We start from the raw sequence: 18,136 nt of genomic DNA on the forward strand, positions 1-18,136 counted from the left end.
ACTGTATTTTTTGTTAAGAATCAACAACAAGTGGGACACAATCATGAAGTGGAACGACATTTATTGGATATTTTTAACTTTTTAACAAATCAAAACGTGCAAAAAAATTGGGCATGCAAAATTATTCAGCCCCTTTACTTTCAGTGCAGCAAACTCTCTCCAGAAGTTCAGTGAGGATCTCTGAATGATCCAATGTTGACCTAAATGACTAATGATGATAAATACAATCCACTTGTGTGTAATCAAGTCTCCGTATAAATGCACCTGTACTGTGATAGTCTCAGAGGTCCGTTAAAAGCGCAGAGAGCATCATGAAGAACAAGGAACACACCAGGCAGGTCCGAGATACTGTTGTGAAGAAGTTTAAAGCCGGATTTGGATACAAAAAGATTTCCCAAGCTTTAAACATCCCAAGGAGCACTGTGCAAGCGATAATATTGAAATGGAAGGAGTATCAGACCACTGCAAATCTCCAAGACCTGGCCGTCCCTCTAAACTTTCAGCTCATACAAGGAGAAGACTGGTCAGAGATGCAGCCAAGAGGCCCATGATCACTCTGGATGAACTGCAGAGATCTACAGCTGAGGTGGGAGACTCTTTCCATAGGACAACAATCAGTCGTATATTGCACAAATCTGGCCTTTATGGAAGAGTGGCAAGAAGAAAGCCATTTCTTAAAGATATCCATAAAAAGTGTCGTTTAAAGTTTGCCACAAGCCACCTGGGAGACACACCAAACATGTGGAAGAAGGTGCTCTGGTCAGATGAAAACAAAATTGAACTTTTTGGCAACAATGCAAAACGTTATGTTTGGCGTAAAAGCAACACAGCTCATCACCTTGAACACCTCATCCCCACTGTCAAACATGGTGGTGGCAGCATCATGGTTTGGGCCTGCTTTTCTTCAGAAGGGACAGGGAAGATGGTTAAAATTGATGGGAAGATGGATGGAGACAAATACAGGACAATTCTGGAAGAAAACCTGATGGAGTCTGCAAAAGACCTGAGACTGGGACGGAGATTTGTCTTCCAACAAGACAATGATCCAAAACATAAAGCAAAATCTACAATGGAATGGTTCAAAAATAAACATATCCAAGTGTTAGAATGGCCAAGTCAAAGTCCAGACCTGAATCCAATTGAGAATCTGTGGAAAGAACTGAAAACTGCTGTTCACAAATGCTCTCCATCCAACCTCACTGAGCTCGAGCTGTTTTGCAAGGAGGAATGGGAAAAAAATTTCAGTCTCTCGATGTGCAAAACTGATAGACATACCCCAAGCGACTTACAGCTGTAATCGCAGCAAAAGGTGGCGCTACAAAGTATTAACTTAAGGGGGCTGAATAATTTTGCACGCCCAATTTTTCAGTTTTTGATTTGTTAAAAAAATTTGAAATATCCAATAAATGTCGTTCCACTTCATGATTGTGTCACACTTGTTGTTGATTCTTCACAAAAAATACAGTTTTATATCTTTATGTTTGAAGCCTGAAATGTGTCAAAAGGTCGCAAAGTTCAAGGGGCCGAATACTTTAGCAAGGCACTGTATATTGACTCAATTATTTACTACTAGTACTCAATGTTTAATTTTAAGGCTGTCAAATATTTTTCAACTCATAACAAATGTACAGGTCATTGCCATCATTAACAGGGAACTAAATGGTCAAAGCCATGTGTCAGTTGGTCATGGCAGCCACAGTGGTTGTACCTGAGTCATAGGGGTAGTCCTCAGTGACAGGCTCCTCGTCGTCAGGGAGGTACCTCTTGTCTATGGCCTCTTTGATCTGATTGTTGGCTCCTTTGGGATCCAGGTCCATTGCCCAGGAGAAATTCATCAATGCCAAGTGGGTCTGGCCCAGCTTCTTATACACCTGAGGGGAGCAATAGGGAAGAAAGCATATGATTAGAGCAGGACACACCATCCATATGAATACATTCGTAAACTAGGAAATATGTCACTAAATCCCCACAATTACCTCAACTTACCCGTACCCCTGCACATTGACTCGGTACCAGTACATTTTGTATATAGTCTCATTGTTATTTTATTGGGTTACTATTTCTCCTTTAGTTTATTTAGCAAATGTTTCTTACTTTGTAAAAACTCTGCATTGTTGGTTAAGGGCTCGTAAGTAAGCATTTCACGGTAAAGTCTACACTACACCTGTTATATTCGGCGCATGTGACATAAAATTTGATGTCATAAACATCTCATAGGTATTTAGTGTATTGCACAAAGTCAGACTATATGAGATTTGAGAGGTGAGTGTAAAGTGGTCTATTATTGAGTACGAATATCAAAGTGACCGTAAATTCCTCACTTATGGTCAGCTCCTTTCCTCGTAATCCCCACAAAGAAAATAAGTTTACATTTGCTTACCTTTCCTATTAAAAAGTAAACAAGGGACTCTTTGGGCACTATTTGTTTCAGCTCTTCCAACTCTTGAAGAGCCGCCTGAATAGGGATCACAAAAAAACTGTTTGCTTAGACTTAACCAATAGAAAATACAGTGAACAATGATAATATTAATACAGAAGAAGAGGAATTGTGATGAAAAGTAGGTTAGTCAGTGTTCGCTTGTGAAAAGCCATATGGACCTACCTTGTACTTTTCATTAGCGAAGAGGATGGAGGCCCTGTGGAATTTGCATAGAGGGTTCTTGGGGTCTATGTTGATCGCTCTATTCAGGGTTTCTAAAGCATGGTCAGACTTCTTCAGTGCATGCTGAACCTGTGTGGAAACAGGAAACATGGAGCACGTTAGTTAGTGCCATAAAGAACATTGGAGAAATATGACTCAAGTACCAAATGTAAAATACTACAGGCTTTGAAAATAGTAACAATAATACATATGATTTATAAAGTAGTTTTCTAAAACAAAGATGGTTAAAAATATTTAAAAAATCAGCATGCAATGTCTTGAAGTGCTCTGACAGACTGAGTGAGCTGAAAGAGACTGAGTGTAGCGGGCCACTCACCACTCCGATGTGGCAGAGGAGCACAGAACTCTGAGGGTTGATGCTAAGTGCCTTCTTGAAGTGAATCTCTGCCAGGTTGAATTTCTCCTGCTTATAGTAGATCATCCCCAAGCCATACCTGGAGATGGAGGGATAGAAAGAGAGATGAGAACAAGTTTCTCCCATAATCCTGAATTATTCACCAACATCAAAACACAACATTTTAGCTTTAATTCCTTACTGAGACTTCAGATTATTAATCTGCATTAAGGTAATACAGTGCTGTGTTAAGCGAGACCGAGTCGAGACTGGGAGGGGGACAAAGGGACCGAGACATAGTCAAGACAAGAGTCCAATTCAAGACCATGACTGTAATTTTGTCAAATCCCCACCATAAGAGTTCAAAATGTCCAGTATTTCTGTGTTCATATTTCAGAACATATGGATTCTTTAGATATTCAGAATAGTGGGAAAAAAAAATGCATACTGGGGAAAAATAGAGCCAATCTAAAAATAATTACTAACACAAACACAGTGGGGAACAATGGGCCTTCTACAGATTTATACAATTATGATTATAATAATGCTAATTCTATTATTTTCAATGGAGTTTGATTTAATCTCTTCAGTTTTTGTTGGAAAGAAAATGGGTTAACGCTGCAGAGGAAAAACTTATCCAAATCAGGATTTCTTTGCTGGTCTCTGGGGAAGTAAATCTACCTAGCTAAGTCAGCCATTGGCTAGACCATCAGAAGTTAGAAAAAGGCTTCTGCTATTCAACTGTAATAGGGAAGATTTTTGTAGTGACAATGAAATCAACCAATCACATTGACTTAATGAGTGGGACTGTTTTTTACAAAAACATACAGAAACGTCTGCACTTCTGCGCAATAGCGAGCAGTAGTTTTCCCACGGTCTAGCTAGCTAGCTTTTTTAAACGGCTAGTTTGCTGCGGCTGCAGTAGGTGTTATCTTAGCCAACTCTTTGAAAATAATTTGTGTGAGAAACAGTGTTGCATTTAAAGTGGAATTGACAGCAATTTAGCGACATAAAATCGTATACAACTCTGTTCATATACACACTAGGAAGAATGACACTTAAATTCTGACAAGCAAACACTGGTCATTTTCACGTTTTATAAATTCTTAGAATGTTTGGGAATTACGTATACTAAAGGCATTTGTGTAAATTCTATAGCAATATAAAGTGGGAAAGCGGCCGTGCATTTGGACAATTAATAAATAGTCCTTGCAGTTAATAAAAATGTCTTGTCCAGGACCGGAATCTACACAGACTGGTGCGCTATAACCAATCAGAGCTACAGTAGACCTTTCTATAAACATGCCATTTGCTACATGGGCCTGCAATCATTCACTTTGAACGGGACTGTGTTTAAAGGCAGTTGTAACAGCACAACCTTAGATCATTAGAACGCATTCGCCAAAAGCCACAAAATACATCCGAATGGATTTCTGCAAATATGTAAACGACACAGGAGTCCTCTTACATTTGGGAACTTTATTTCTATTGATCAAACAACCATGAAAAGGTAGGCTCTCTCCCTCAGTTATGCACATCAACAAGACCAACAACTAATGCTAGCCAGAGCAAGAGGAGATCAAATCTAACGAAGGAACATTAGATAAACACTCTCAAACTTTTTCAGCTAAACAATGGGGAATTATAGCCTTGTCCTTCTGCAGCTTGCCTGCCAATGCATGGTTGTCCCAACCAAGCACCTAAGCTAACTGGCTAAAGTTGGCTAGTTTGCTAACTAGCTACTTCCAGACACAAATGTGAGAACACCTCACTCTGACCATTTTACTTGCCGTAGAAGAGCTGGTTACATGTTATCTAGAGCATTCTTGACTAACTATTACTTTTTTTTGCCTATGTTTACTGACACCGGTCATATTCAGTTGTGCGTTTGTAAATTCATCAGTTGTTCTGCGCTCTGGCATACTCAGACGAGAGTACTCTGAAATTAGAGTAGATAGCATATCTCTTGCATTCGCAAATTCATTCTGGCTAACTGTATAACAGTCATTCAAGTTCTTGCTAGCTAACCAAATGACACCTGCATCTCTAACTTTGTATAGCCACCCGAAAAACAATGAGGGGAGGGGGGGGTCACTTACTCACTCCTCCAATGGCATGACATCCTAGCGAGCTAGCATTAGGCTCCATGTTTTTAGCTTGCTACATAAATAGATATGCTAGCCTATTAGCCACATTATGATGGACGTGTGATCATTCCCTTGCTAGTTTGATTGTATTGACATTCCAAATCTTAGTTACATTCATCTGTTTTTATATTGAGTCATTGAAACTGAAACGATGCATCCCGAATGGAGGCAGCAAACAATGTAACAGGCCAGCTGTGATTTTAAAACCTGATATTTTTGGGATTACCAATTATATGGAGGCACCGATATGACATTTTTTGGCCGATAGATATCCAATATTTTCCTTGCCAAAAAACCCGATACTGACATTTACAATTTTAGCGGCCTTTTAAGCAATTTAGTACAGCTAGTTAAAACACACACACGAAAACCAAAAAGTTATTTTGTTGGTATTTACGCATGTCCCAATTACCAGTAAAAACATAATCAAAACCTATTTCTTTCAATTACTTGCTGTGCTGTTTCGTTGTTCATTTGTTCAGTCGTTTCATTCTCAACCATAATAGAGCATTTTCACATCTATTACGATTATAATTCAGATTTTGTCACATCCACTATCACTCCAAGGTTGTGCACTAACTTACCAGGCATTGTAGTGGCGTGTGTTGACTCTGATGGCATTACGGAAGCAGGCCAGAGCCTTCTCCAGCTCCTCTGTGAGGACAAACTCATGGCCTAGCAACGTGTAGGCGTAGGCAAAGCCCGGGTTCACCTGGATGGCACGCTGGAAGAACTTAATGGCAATGTCATGCTCCCTCTGCAGACTGAAACAGTTACCAGCCACGCACCATGCCTAAGGGGACAAAGAGAGAGAGAGAGAGTTAGGGAAGAGGGAAGGAATAGAAGAGGAGCAGAAGGAGCAAAAATATGGATCTTTTAAATTAACGCAATCATACTCCAAGACAGAATCACTTGTAAGCATTTCCCAATGGAAAAGTCTCAATTGAACATAATTTTTAGTCCAGGACATGTGGATACGGTACATGCAACTGTTTGTCCCAGTGTGTTAGTTAACTACGTACCTCTGGTGAATTCTTGTCCATGTCGGTGAGGTCTTTGGACAGGGCCGACAGGGCCACGTCCTTCTGCAAGTGCCAAAGGGTGGTGGAGTAAATCTCCATGCCCTCCACCCGGTAGCTCTCGATGCGCCGCACCTCTGAGAAGATCCTCTCCGCCTGCAGGGAGGGGACAGGAGGCGAATAGTGAGAAAGGTTTCTAATCGAGCCATTGAGAAGTAGCAAAAGCCACCATGCACAGCCCTCGACCACTCTTTGCATCCATTTGACAGTCTTAACCATGTGGAATTGTAGTAAGGACAGGAGCACATCTAGCTTCAGATGCCCACAATCCCTGTTTTATGTATGAAAGATGAACCTAGCAAAAGAAGGCTCTCCCTTACCTGCATGTATTCGGCCAGTTCAAAGTGGGCCCTGCCGATCTGTCCCAGGACCCACCCTGTATTGTAGTGATGGGAGGGCAGCTGGCTCAGGATGCTGATAGCCTCCTTACAATTGTAAGAGCAGAGGGCCAGGTACCCCCGGCCGATGTCTCGCATCAGCGACATCAGGCCATCTGGAACACAGAGGGAAAAGAGGGGTTTGGAGATAAGGACTTGTGATGGCATCTTTGTAAGGATATTGTATGACAAGGTGGCTAATAAGACTATAGAAATGTAGTACAATTATAACAGCAACTTAATAAAAAACGTCAAAACTACTGCATTACTTTGACATAATGTGTTTTTAATGGCAGTGTATCCCTACATCTTGATATGGTTAGGCAAAGAAGACTGAAAGTCAAAGTGTGAGAGTTGATTCTAACAGTGTCCCAGCTCACCTGCAGCAGCCTTCTGCAGACTGAAGGCCTGGAACTGAGGAGAGCCCATACTGACTTTCCCGTCTGTCATGGACGAGTCCAGCTTGAGGATCTCAATGCTCTCGTTCAGGTTGGATGGGGTGATGCCTCCCTTGCCCATTTTTGACTTGGTCTTCCGGTTGGGGATTTTGGTGGGGAACTTCATTTTCAGCTTCTTGCTATTCTCCTGTTGAGGAATGTTTGTTTGTGTTTAGCATTTCAAAGACCTCTGCTAACATCAGAACCATGTCTGCCCCCCCTTGATATTTGGTAATAGGAAAAATAACATCTTTGCCAAGAATCTCAGCAGCACAGCCCAGTGCCAACCTCTATTCTATATAGAACAAAATAATACATATAAAATGCAACCTCTGCTCATAAATATCATAACACTACTTAAAATGCTAGACTTGAGAGCAAACTGATGTTTTTGTTTTTCTGGTTCAAAAGATGCACCACAAATCCTACTGTCCATCTCAATTCCAGTATTTGGTTATATGTTTAAAGGAAAAATCCACTCAAACGCCGAGTCTTTATGTTACCTTGGCAGTAGAGCTGGCACTGGTGAAGAGTCTGGAGCTCCGTCTGGGCTGCACGTTGGGGGGAGCAGCAATTGTGGGGCTCAGCACTTGAGGCGTAGTACTACAGTAGGCACAGACAAACAGAGCACAACAATGGTCATCAGGACTTCATACTTAGACACAGAGAACACCAATGCTATGAGTGACATGTTGACCAAGCAAAAATGCTGCAGTGTTTCAAGTTTAAAGCACAACAATTGACTCAAAACAAGTATGGATCACAATTTCATAACATTACATAAATTTCACCCTGCATGAATTCTCACTGAAAATAAACAAGTATTGTGAGGACAGCTGTCTTTTTTGGCAATATCTCTGCATTTCCATACTGTAAACATGGGTCCATATGGGCCTTGTAAAGAGCACATACCTGGTCTGTGGGGGGGCAGTGGTCTGAGTCTGGTTGAAGGAGATAGGGATGATCTCCCTGCTGTTGCCACTCTGTGCAAACACCGACTTTGTCCCCGGCTGGCTGATTCTCGCTACAGACTGAAGAGGGAAAAGTGGGAACAAAGCTGTTTAAAAATACATTTAAAAAAATTCGAACAAAACATCTTTGACCTCCATTCCAATCCAATCCATCACTGAAATTAAAGGAATCTCCTCTGAAGTTGAAATGTTTTCTATTCAGCATGCATAGGACAATTTTTACACACAGTGTGTTGCTCTTCGATCAACACTCCAAATAGGAGAGCCACATAGCAGTTGGCGTGTTGTCTTCAATATAGGGATGACACGTGCGTACCTTCTTTGGTGGGACTCCGGGAGGGGGTGGCTCCATCCCTGAGCCACTGTGAGAGTAGTTCTGCAGATACAAGGGGTCCCCTGGGCTGGGCTCCAGGGGCAAGATTCCAAAACTGGGAATAAGATCATTCAAATGGATTCTCAGTATATCTCATCTACATTGTTGACTTATTCAGCTCTGTATAATTTAACCTATCATCCAGAAGTCCCCATGAAGGCCATTTACATCCAATTGCAGTACCAGAGAAGCCTTTAACGCAAGTAGAAAAGCCCTCACAGAACAAAACCGTCGTAGAGGACAGAGGAAAAGCAGTAATCAAGACGTCCTCTGAAGCCAGTTATCATTACAGTCTCCCTAATTACAGGCTAGTGGACAATGGAGTTGGAGGATGAATGAATGAATGAAGATACCAGTATGTACTGCAGCCAGGTGCACAATATCAAATTATAACCTAGATAATGTTACTTGACTACAATTTTCAACGACATGGACAAATTACTAGCGGAGTGATCGCTGCCAATGCATATGCCTTTATAATGTAGGGTGTCCAATTAAAAATGCATATTTTGACCAATGGGTAAAATAACATTAAATTGGGCAGATACTCCTCTAAGAAAACCAATGCTCCAAATCTCATGTCTATATCATAATCCATTCAAATGTTAGAGTTTTCACCCTTGTACGATGACTAAATCAATGGAGGCTAGAGAAGAAGTGGTCAAAATACAGGAAAATAGCATTGCGTCTGCTAGGCTGGATGCTGTGCGAGAATTAATAAGGTAAACTGACAGGCTCACCGTTTAACTCATCATCTTTCTTATAAAATCCGCAGGACATAAAACAATAGAGAGATGTAAGATAGATATTGATTTTGAGACATATGTAATGCTTCCATATTTTAGTATGAACTTTTTGTATTAATGTGAAATTCCCGCTCTACTTCAAAGATTTCTCACAAAAACAAACATAGCTCTGTGAAATGTCAATGGAGCATTGAGTGTGTTCCAAGCTTTTACCTTCAAAGCCTTTTACATTCAATTCAGCTCGTGTCATGCTAATTTAGCTTTTTGCGATCCGCGGAAACCACTTTGAAGACAACAACCGCAAAATGCTAAATCCTTAAAAGTTATGAGGAACCTTCACCGCTATGTCAACAAAACTTAGTGCTTATTAACGGATGTATTAGGTTACAAAATTTTACTTTTTTGATATGTTAAGACCCCAACTGAAAGATTTAGAACATGAATAATCATATTTGTCTTGGTAAAATGTATTTTTTAAACATAAGGAAGTGAAATTTAATCACCAAAGTGCATTTTTGGACACCCTACATAATGACACTGAAAAAGTAGTCAGAGGGAAACATGTGGGAGTGCCTCAACACACATAGAATCACGCCACACTCTAAATACAGTGCCACATGACACTTATGAGCAGATAAATAATGCGTGCCTGTGTCAATCCACTTATGATAAAACAGCCCAACACATGTAAGAGCCTCTACTGAGAAAAAACATCTTGTGCGTGTGTGTGTACAGGGTGAGACCACCAGTACCTGGGTGTTAGGGGGCTGAGTGCTGCCGGTCCCCCCAGTAGACTGCGCCCACTCTTGGGTTTGTTCTGCACTTGTTTGGATAGCAGGGAGCTGCCTGTACCCAGAGGCCCTACGGTGTCCGGGGAGATGACAGACGAGTCGATGTAGGACATGGTGGAGTCTGTGTTCAGAGACGAGTACTTTGAGTTGGAAGACTCCAGGTTCAGTCTGTTTAATTCCTACAGGGGAGGGAAAGGGAACAAGACAGCAGTTGTCAGTTCTTCATTGCACATTTGGATAGGCAGGTTATTAGAAAGAACTGTGGTCTTTGCTTGTGAAGTGCTATTTATCATAAAGCGTTCATTAGGGGTGTAACGGTTCACCAAACCCCCAGTTCAGTACATATTGCGGTTTTTGGGTCACGGTTCAGCACAGCGAGAAAATTAAATGCCAAACGTTACTGTAGATAATTTTAGTGTTGGTGAAAGATGTCAAATTACAACAGATCATGAGCCATATAATGTAGGGCCCTATAAAATCTGTTTCAATTTTTTTTATACCTGGTTTCATTAAGTTTTTTCCGGGTTTCAGATTAACTCAAAGATTAGAAGTCCTGGGGTCTCCCGAGTGGCGCAGCGGTCTACATTGAAGAATCTCAAATATATTTAGATTTGTTTAATTACTACTTTATTACACGTGTTATTTCAAAGTTTGTCATCACTGTTATTCTACAATGTAGAAAATAGTAAAAAATAAATTAAAACCCTTGAATGAGTAGGTGTCCAAATTTGGCTGGTGCTGTGTGTATATACACACACTACCGTTAAAAATTTGGGGGTCACTTAGAAATGTCCTTGTTTTTGAAAGAAAAGCAAATTCCCCCCCATTAAAATAACATAAAATTGATCAGCAATACAGTGTAGACACTATGACTATTGCAGCTGGATACGGCAGATTTATGGAAAATCTACATTGGCATACAAAAGCCCATTATCAGCATCCATCACTCCTGTGTTCCACGGCACGTTGTGTTAGCCAATCCGAGTTTATCATTTTAAAAAGGCTAATTGATCATTAGAAAAACCTTTTGCAATTATGTTAGCACAGCGGAAAACTGTTGTTCTGATTAAAGAAGCAATAAAACTGGCCTTCTTTAGACTAGTTGAGTATCTGGAGCGTCAGTATTTGTGGGTTCGATTACAGGCTCAAAATGGCTAGAAACAAATAACTTTCTTCTGAAACTTGTCAGTCTATTCTTGTTCTGAGAAATGAAGGTTATTCCACTCGAGAAATTGGCAAGACACTGAAGATCTCGTACAACGTTGTGTACTACTCCCTTTACAGAACAGCGCAAACTGTCCCGAACCAGAATAGGAAGAGTGGGAGGCCCCGGTGCACAACTGAGCAAGAGGACAAGTACATTAGAGTGTTTAGTTTGAGAAACAGACGCCTCAAGTCCTCAACTGGCAGCTTCATTAGGACCCGCAAAACACCAGTCTCAATGTCAACAGTAAAGAGGCGATTCCGGGATGCTGGCCTTCTAGAAGAAAAGAAAAAGCCATATCTTAGACTGGTCAATAAAAAGAAAAGATTAAGATGGGCAAAAGAACACAGACACTGGACAGAGGAACTCTACCTAGAAGGCCAGTATCCCGGAGTCGCCTCTTCACTGTTGACAATGAGACTGGTGTTTTTTTTCAGGTACTATTTAATGAAGCTGCCAGTTGAGGATTTGTGTCTCAAACTAGACACTCCAATGTACTTGTCCTCTTGCTCAGTTGTGCACCAGGGCCTCCCACTCTTTCTATTCTGGTTAGAGCCAGTTTGAGCTGTTCTGTGAAGGGAGTAGTACACAGCATTGTACGCAATCTTCAGTTTCTTGCCAATTTCTCACATAGAATAGCCTTCATTTCTCAAAACAAGAATAAACTGAAGAGTTTCAGAAGAAAGTTATTTGTTTCTACCCATTTTGAGCCTGTAATCGAACCCACAAATGCTGATGCTCCAGATACTCAACGAGTCTAAGGCCAGTTTTACTGCTTCATTAATCAGAACAGTCTTCAGCTGTGCTAAAAGAATTGCAAAAGGGTTTTCTAATGATAAATTAGCCTTTTAAAATGATAAACATGGATTGGCTAACAACGTGCAATCGAAACACAGGAGTGATGGATGTTGATAATGGGCCTAATGGGAGTCGAAGGGACGTACTAAGGTGTCCTGGGGCGTCTCCATGAGCACTGTGTCCACCTGGCGGTGGGGCATGTTGTGGCTTGGTGTGTGGGCAGGGCTGATCGGGAACAGGGGAGGGGCTCCACTCCCACCGCTAAAGAACTGCAGGGACGTCAGTCTGAAGATCTGCTCTGGGTCCGGCCGATCGCCTGACAACAAAGATACAGGTTAATACAATCAGCTGAAGAACAGGGGGAGGGAATAGAGTGGATTTTAGCCTGAGCACTGGTCAGGGAATTAGATTTGGATCCGCCATCATGCATGGGATAAGGACCAGTGTAAGTTTCACATTTTTGTCTTACAATGACGAGTGAATCAAACTATTTTTAATGCAAATACATATTGTACTCTATCATCTTAACATGCATTATATAACTAACTACCCTACCACCCACCCATCCCAGCTGATTGACTGACTCACCGATCTGACAGAGGGACTCAAAGGGAGACCACAGGAAAGGATTCATACTCAGGCTCTTCTGATAACATTCAGAACCTTTGGCCAGACGATCCGTTTTGCTGCACAGACAGAAGAAAGAAGAAAATGATCTTCTCGATATTGAGTGACAGGCACGAACGTGCAATCACACAACAAAACACATAGCGCCTGGTTACGTTAATCTAATTCAGAACATTCCAGCTAATATCTTTGTCAGGATTAGCTTGTTCCTGTACCTCAAATCTAATTTATAAGAGGAAGCAACCACTCGCTGTGCATTTATGGTTGTATTACGGTCACACATGTTAGATACCAGACCAATTACCTTTGCTTAATCGCTACATTGGTTTTCCTGACATCACACAGTAATAATGCAATAATGTGAAATATACCAGCATACCACGTTGTTTAGAGTCTGATTTCTGATATGGTTAAACCTTAGAAATTGAGACAACAGCATTTTGATTGTGGTTCATGCATGTCTAAATTGTAACATGATGTTCATGACTAAGTGATAATTAAATGCTCGGAGATTCTAGCCCACTGGCTGAGCTTACATCATGTTCTAAATACAGTATCTCTGTAGAAAAAGACATCCTCTGCTTAGGAGGCTGCTGCAGCCCCTTCCTGCATTCAAATAGTCCATTTGAATTGACCAAGGTAACATCCAAATATCATTCACAGACATGCCTCCTCTCCAATTCTCAATTTCTGCTCCCTTTAATTCATTAGCAAGACCACGGGAAGATGAATCAACAAGGTTTCCTTCAGGATACAATAAACAAGTCCATCGCGACAAACAAACATCAAGGCACTGCTACGCCCAACCCTCTTCACTAGGGTGCAACGTCTATCACTCAGTTGCATAGTAAAACATTAGCTATTGCTATGTGATAGCTAGCACACAAGCAATCAACTCTCAATTGAAAATGTTACCTGAACATGCTTTAGATTGGTCAACAATGAAGTAATGAACATGGTTATCCTACCAATAGATTTGCCCCAATAGGGACAATGTGAAACAGGCAGAGTCTCCAAACTCTGTGACAATGTCCTCCTGGCTCTTCTGTTTGTTCAGGACCCCGCCTGTCAGGATCTGCTCTCCCTCTGCAAGCCTGGGAAGAGAAGAGGACCGGACCACTGATGTGAGCATACAGGGGTCAGAAGAAGGGAGCTATCCAGACACTCTGCATTAAAAGCATGCACAATGTCATAGCTATGAGACCTAAAACACCAGAAACAAAATAACATCCTTACTTGCTCAGTTCCACACAGCACTTGGCGAGGAGGTATTTGCATTGTGGCGTTGTGCAGCTGTGCCCCTTGAGAAGGCGGTATGCCTTGTAGGCCTTTCCCGAACGATAGTAGCATGTGGCTAATAGAAAGAGGGCCTCCTCCGAATGCACTGTGAGGAGGATAAGAGATGCATCCAAATAATATGCATTTGCATAATTTGCGCTTAAATTAACATACAGATACATACCCTGACACAAACACAAACACCAAAAGCACAATCCCAGATGACTGTGAGTTATAAATATTAATTTTATTAATTTGGCGCTGACATTTTCATACTTGCACTGACAGCATGAGATTCCTTTTGGCATGTGACCAATTTTCATACTTGACATGTTATTTTGATCGACGCTATAGCCTAATAGCCCACTGCAGTGTTTTGCGTTCTACATTAAAGCAACAGCAGCCTACAGGCTATTCTATAAGAAATGGCAATGTGTTCTAAAACCTGTTTTGCATGTGTCAGTCAGGCCCCACAAGCCACCATCATGTCAAAACCTTTCAGGGGTATATGTGTGGATTAAAACAATCAGGTGGAACTGTACAGTTGTCTGCACAGTAATGTTAAGCTGAAAAAGGAGGAGCTCTGCTGTGCTGCAGCATGGACAGGATCTTCTTAAGACATGAGGGGTAGATTTCATTACCTTCAGCATATAGTCTCTCGGCCAGGAACACGGCATCTCTGTAGGCATAGTGGTTTAGTGCATGCCAAACAGCAGCCTAGACACAGGGAGACAAACACATCTGCATCTCTACATATTGTCACACAGCCTACTATGATTGTCTGATCTGGTGGTGGCTCTGACAGCAAGCTTTACAACTCACTAATAATCAATGACCTAATCAGTCAATAAGCACATGCGTTGATAATACATTCTTTGAATAGAAAGCTTGCAGCTTATTATAGCGAACTGTTCAATCTTATGGCTAGCTGTTAGCTAGATGGCTATGAAATGTTGACAAAGCAAACAACCATTAGCTAGTTACATTCGACGGGCAGACAATGCTATCTTACATTTTGGGGGGCTTTCACTGGTCTAGGGCTTAGGCGAATTTCAGTTTTTCGTGGTAAGTGTCAAACATTTAGCTAACGTTATTTCGTCGTTCGATATCAATACCAACATCTGTGGCCATAGGATAGCTAGACGTTACATTACTACGTTAAGTACCTCAACTCAAATTGAGGTCCAAGTAACGGTACCTCAACTATGTCAGATCTGATGATGTTTAAGGTTACGGTAAATGGCAAGTAGCTAGCTACATCAAATGTTCAAACGCTATGTCAATGCAGGCAGCAGTTATCCATGTAGCTAGCTAGCACTGAGTAGTTAGCTAACTAGCCAATGGTTTTCAATATGTTCAATTCAGCTGTCAACATACCCATTTACAATACAATCTGAAATAACTTAAACATTGGTCGACATACTAGCTAACTTGGATGCTAGCTTAACGACTTTGGCGTTAGCTAATGTTATTTTGCAGGGAGAATGACATCGAAATAATGTCAACCATCATCAATCTGATCAGCTGTAATGTTTAGCTAACTAACTAACTTTAGTTAATTTAGATAACGTTATCTGAAAAACTCACTTTACTGGCAGTCTAAGTTAGTAACGTTAATTAGCTAAAGTTAGCAAGTTATGTTAGTCTAGTTTTCCAGTAGCTAACTAGATTACTAACATTAACCAGATAATTTAAAAACAAACGTTGAGGCTCCATAACTAATAGCGAGTTAATGTCGCTAGCTAAATATGGCTAATGACTGAGCACCTAGTTAGCTGGCACCTACCACTATCTAATGTCGTATACCTGGCTGACAGTGGCCGTTCTAAAGAGTACCCCTGTGTGGTATATATTGAATAACAGGCACTAGTTTACCGATTTTAACAACGAAGCAACTATTCGGGGAATGCTAGCTGGCTAGGCCAAACCATTTCTTCTCAGGCCTCGGTGTAGCAGTAGTGGACCTTTCTGGTAGGGAGGTAACCATGCAGGCCACAATACATTCCTCGTCCTGCATGTGACAGTTCTCTTCTTGGTATAGCAAACTACTTCTTTACCTGAACAGGTTCCTGCAGCACCGTCATTCCGTTGTCAGGCTCCTTCTCTCGTCCACTGTTTTTTGTTTCCCTCTTTCTTCAGTTCCTTTCTTATTTCAGTATCCAGGCCAGAAGTAGCTCTGAAGATTTGAACACAACGACCGTTACCGACCATGTCGAAAGCTCCCGAACATATCCGAAACAGATGCAAACGTATCAGTTTACGAATGGAATCGAAGACCAGCGGAAATAACCGAAACTGTTGTAAACTGAAATATAAACTTGTGTATCAACCATAGAGATCGATAGAACTAATTTGTATATCTGTGTAATTAAATCCGAGACACTGTTTAGTTTGATATGTTACGTTTCATATGGTATGTATCCATTTCTGCATGTCCATCATCCATTTGATATGTTACGAAATGCAATTCCTACAATTTGTCACGAATTTCAAAACGTTTGATATGTTAATTGCTAATTTGTTGTTACCACCGTTAGCTAGGCTAAGGGTTGGGGTTAAGGTTAGGAGTTAGTTAAAGGGTTAGGGTTAGCTAACATGCTAAGTAGCTCAAAGGTAGTAAGTAGTTGCAAAGTTGCTAATTAGCTAAAATTGTCCACGATGAGAATCGAAGACGTTCACGTTACCAACCACTCTCCTTTCATTTTGACCTTAACGTTAACTTTTTTAGCCACTTGTAAGTAGGACAGATTTTTTACTTGTCTGAAACCTCAATTTAAAAAAGGTCTGTAATACCATGGGCCAAAAGATGACTGAAAATTGTGTTGTATGATACAAGGAACCACTTCACAAAATATCCTTCATTATTATCACTTGAATTGACAATGGAAGGCTGCTGGTCTCTGATACCATGTATTATATATCCTGCCGTTGTGGCCTTGAGCAAGGCACTTAATTAACCCCCTACAAAGTAAAATAATGCACTGATAGGCTACTGTATAAAACACGTGGCCATTCAACCCTCCATCCATAAAGAGCTACTTGATGTGCAGGATTTTTATCCAACCCTGCTCAAAACACACCAGATTTAGCTTATTAAGGTCCTGTTGTTTTTGTGTGGTTTGTTTTACAATGTGGTGTGTTCGAGCAGGGCTGGAGCAAAAGCCTGCACACACAGTAGCTCTTGTGGACTCTCCAGGATGAGAGTTGGCCACCTTACAACATTAAAATTACAGCCAAATACGTTGATGTCTTTCTAAAAAAAAATCCCTCATTCAATGAACCAGGGATCAAATTGCTAAAGTAGGTGAAGTAGCTAACTAAGATGTTTATCTATTTGTAAGGTTAAAATATTCAGTGTTCAGGGGAGATCTTGACAGCTTCGGAGTTACTTGTCAATTAGGCTATTCTAATAATACTTTTTTACTTTGTCAGAATTGCATGGCCAGGATTGAAGAGAGGATAATCCTAGCCAGTTTTGAGCACTTGAGAGTTGGTTTTACAATCAGAGTATGCTGTATTGGTTTCATCAACTGTGTGTTGGCTGGCCATGTGTGGTTATACACGAGTGCCAGTGCAAAGTTATTTTAGGAAATCGGACAGGACAATTACATTAATGAATGGTAATAGCTAAATAGTTACACTAGCGAGATAATTAGCCAAATTACACACATTTTTTAATTGGCTATCTATTTAGTCTGTTATATATCATTATTTTACCTGCTGGCAATAGCCCCCTGGCACACACGCAGGTGATGCACACACCATGACTTTTCAGGAAATTCATAGCTTGCCAAAAATGGGATATACAGTGCCTTGCGAAAGTATTCGGCCCCATTGAACTTTGCGACCTTTTGCCACATTTCAGGCTTCAAACATAAAGATATAAAACTGTATTTTTTTGTGAAGAATCAACAAGTGGGACACAATCATGAAGTGGAACGACATTTATTGGATATTTCAAACTTTTTTAACAAATCAAAAACTGAAAAATTGGGCGTGCAAAAGTATTCAGCCCCCTTAAGTTAATACTTTGTAGCGCCACCTTTTGCTGCGATTACAGCTGTAAGTCGCTTGGGGTATGTCTCTATCAGTTTTGCACATCGAGAGACTGACATTTTTTCCCATTCCTCCTTGCAAAACAGCTCGAGCTCAGTGAGGTTGGATGGAGAGCATTTGTGAACAGCAGTTTTCAGTTCTTTCCACAGATTCTCAATTGGATTCAGGTCTGGACTTTGACTTGGCCATTCTAACACTTGGATATGTTTATTTTTGAACCATTCCATTGTAGATTTTGCTTTATGTTTTGGACCAT

The 18,136-nt window shown here is 40.9% G+C and overlaps 1 protein-coding gene across 2 annotated transcripts in view; it reads right to left on the reverse strand.

Moving 5' to 3' along the window:
* LOC135555845 (cell division cycle protein 27 homolog) overlaps window positions 1-16,048 on the reverse strand; it is an 18,365-nt gene extending 2,317 nt beyond the window's left edge. For both annotated transcript variants that reach the window (XM_064988612.1, XM_064988611.1), the window contains exons 1-18: window positions 15,882-16,048; window positions 14,466-14,541; window positions 13,783-13,930; window positions 13,515-13,640; window positions 12,508-12,605; window positions 12,066-12,235; window positions 9,879-10,096; window positions 8,324-8,435; window positions 7,949-8,067; window positions 7,540-7,639; window positions 6,980-7,184; window positions 6,543-6,715; window positions 6,166-6,318; window positions 5,728-5,936; window positions 2,979-3,096; window positions 2,603-2,731; window positions 2,381-2,455; window positions 1,709-1,871 (exon numbers count right to left, since the gene is read on the reverse strand). In XM_064988612.1, coding sequence (XP_064844684.1) covers window positions 1,709-1,871; window positions 2,381-2,455; window positions 2,603-2,731; window positions 2,979-3,096; window positions 5,728-5,936; window positions 6,166-6,318; window positions 6,543-6,715; window positions 6,980-7,184; window positions 7,540-7,639; window positions 7,949-8,067; window positions 8,324-8,435; window positions 9,879-10,096; window positions 12,066-12,235; window positions 12,508-12,605; window positions 13,515-13,640; window positions 13,783-13,930; window positions 14,466-14,541; window positions 15,882-15,908 — 2,419 coding nt within the window. In that variant the 5' untranslated portion in view covers window positions 15,909-16,048. The remainder of the gene's footprint in view (window positions 1-1,708; window positions 1,872-2,380; window positions 2,456-2,602; window positions 2,732-2,978; window positions 3,097-5,727; window positions 5,937-6,165; window positions 6,319-6,542; window positions 6,716-6,979; window positions 7,185-7,539; window positions 7,640-7,948; window positions 8,068-8,323; window positions 8,436-9,878; window positions 10,097-12,065; window positions 12,236-12,507; window positions 12,606-13,514; window positions 13,641-13,782; window positions 13,931-14,465; window positions 14,542-15,881) is intronic.
* Window positions 16,049-18,136: the final 2,088 nt, after the last annotated feature.

This window comes from Oncorhynchus masou, chromosome 15 (assembly GCF_036934945.1).
Source record: "Oncorhynchus masou masou isolate Uvic2021 chromosome 15, UVic_Omas_1.1, whole genome shotgun sequence".
NCBI lineage: Eukaryota > Metazoa > Chordata > Actinopteri > Salmoniformes > Salmonidae > Oncorhynchus > Oncorhynchus masou.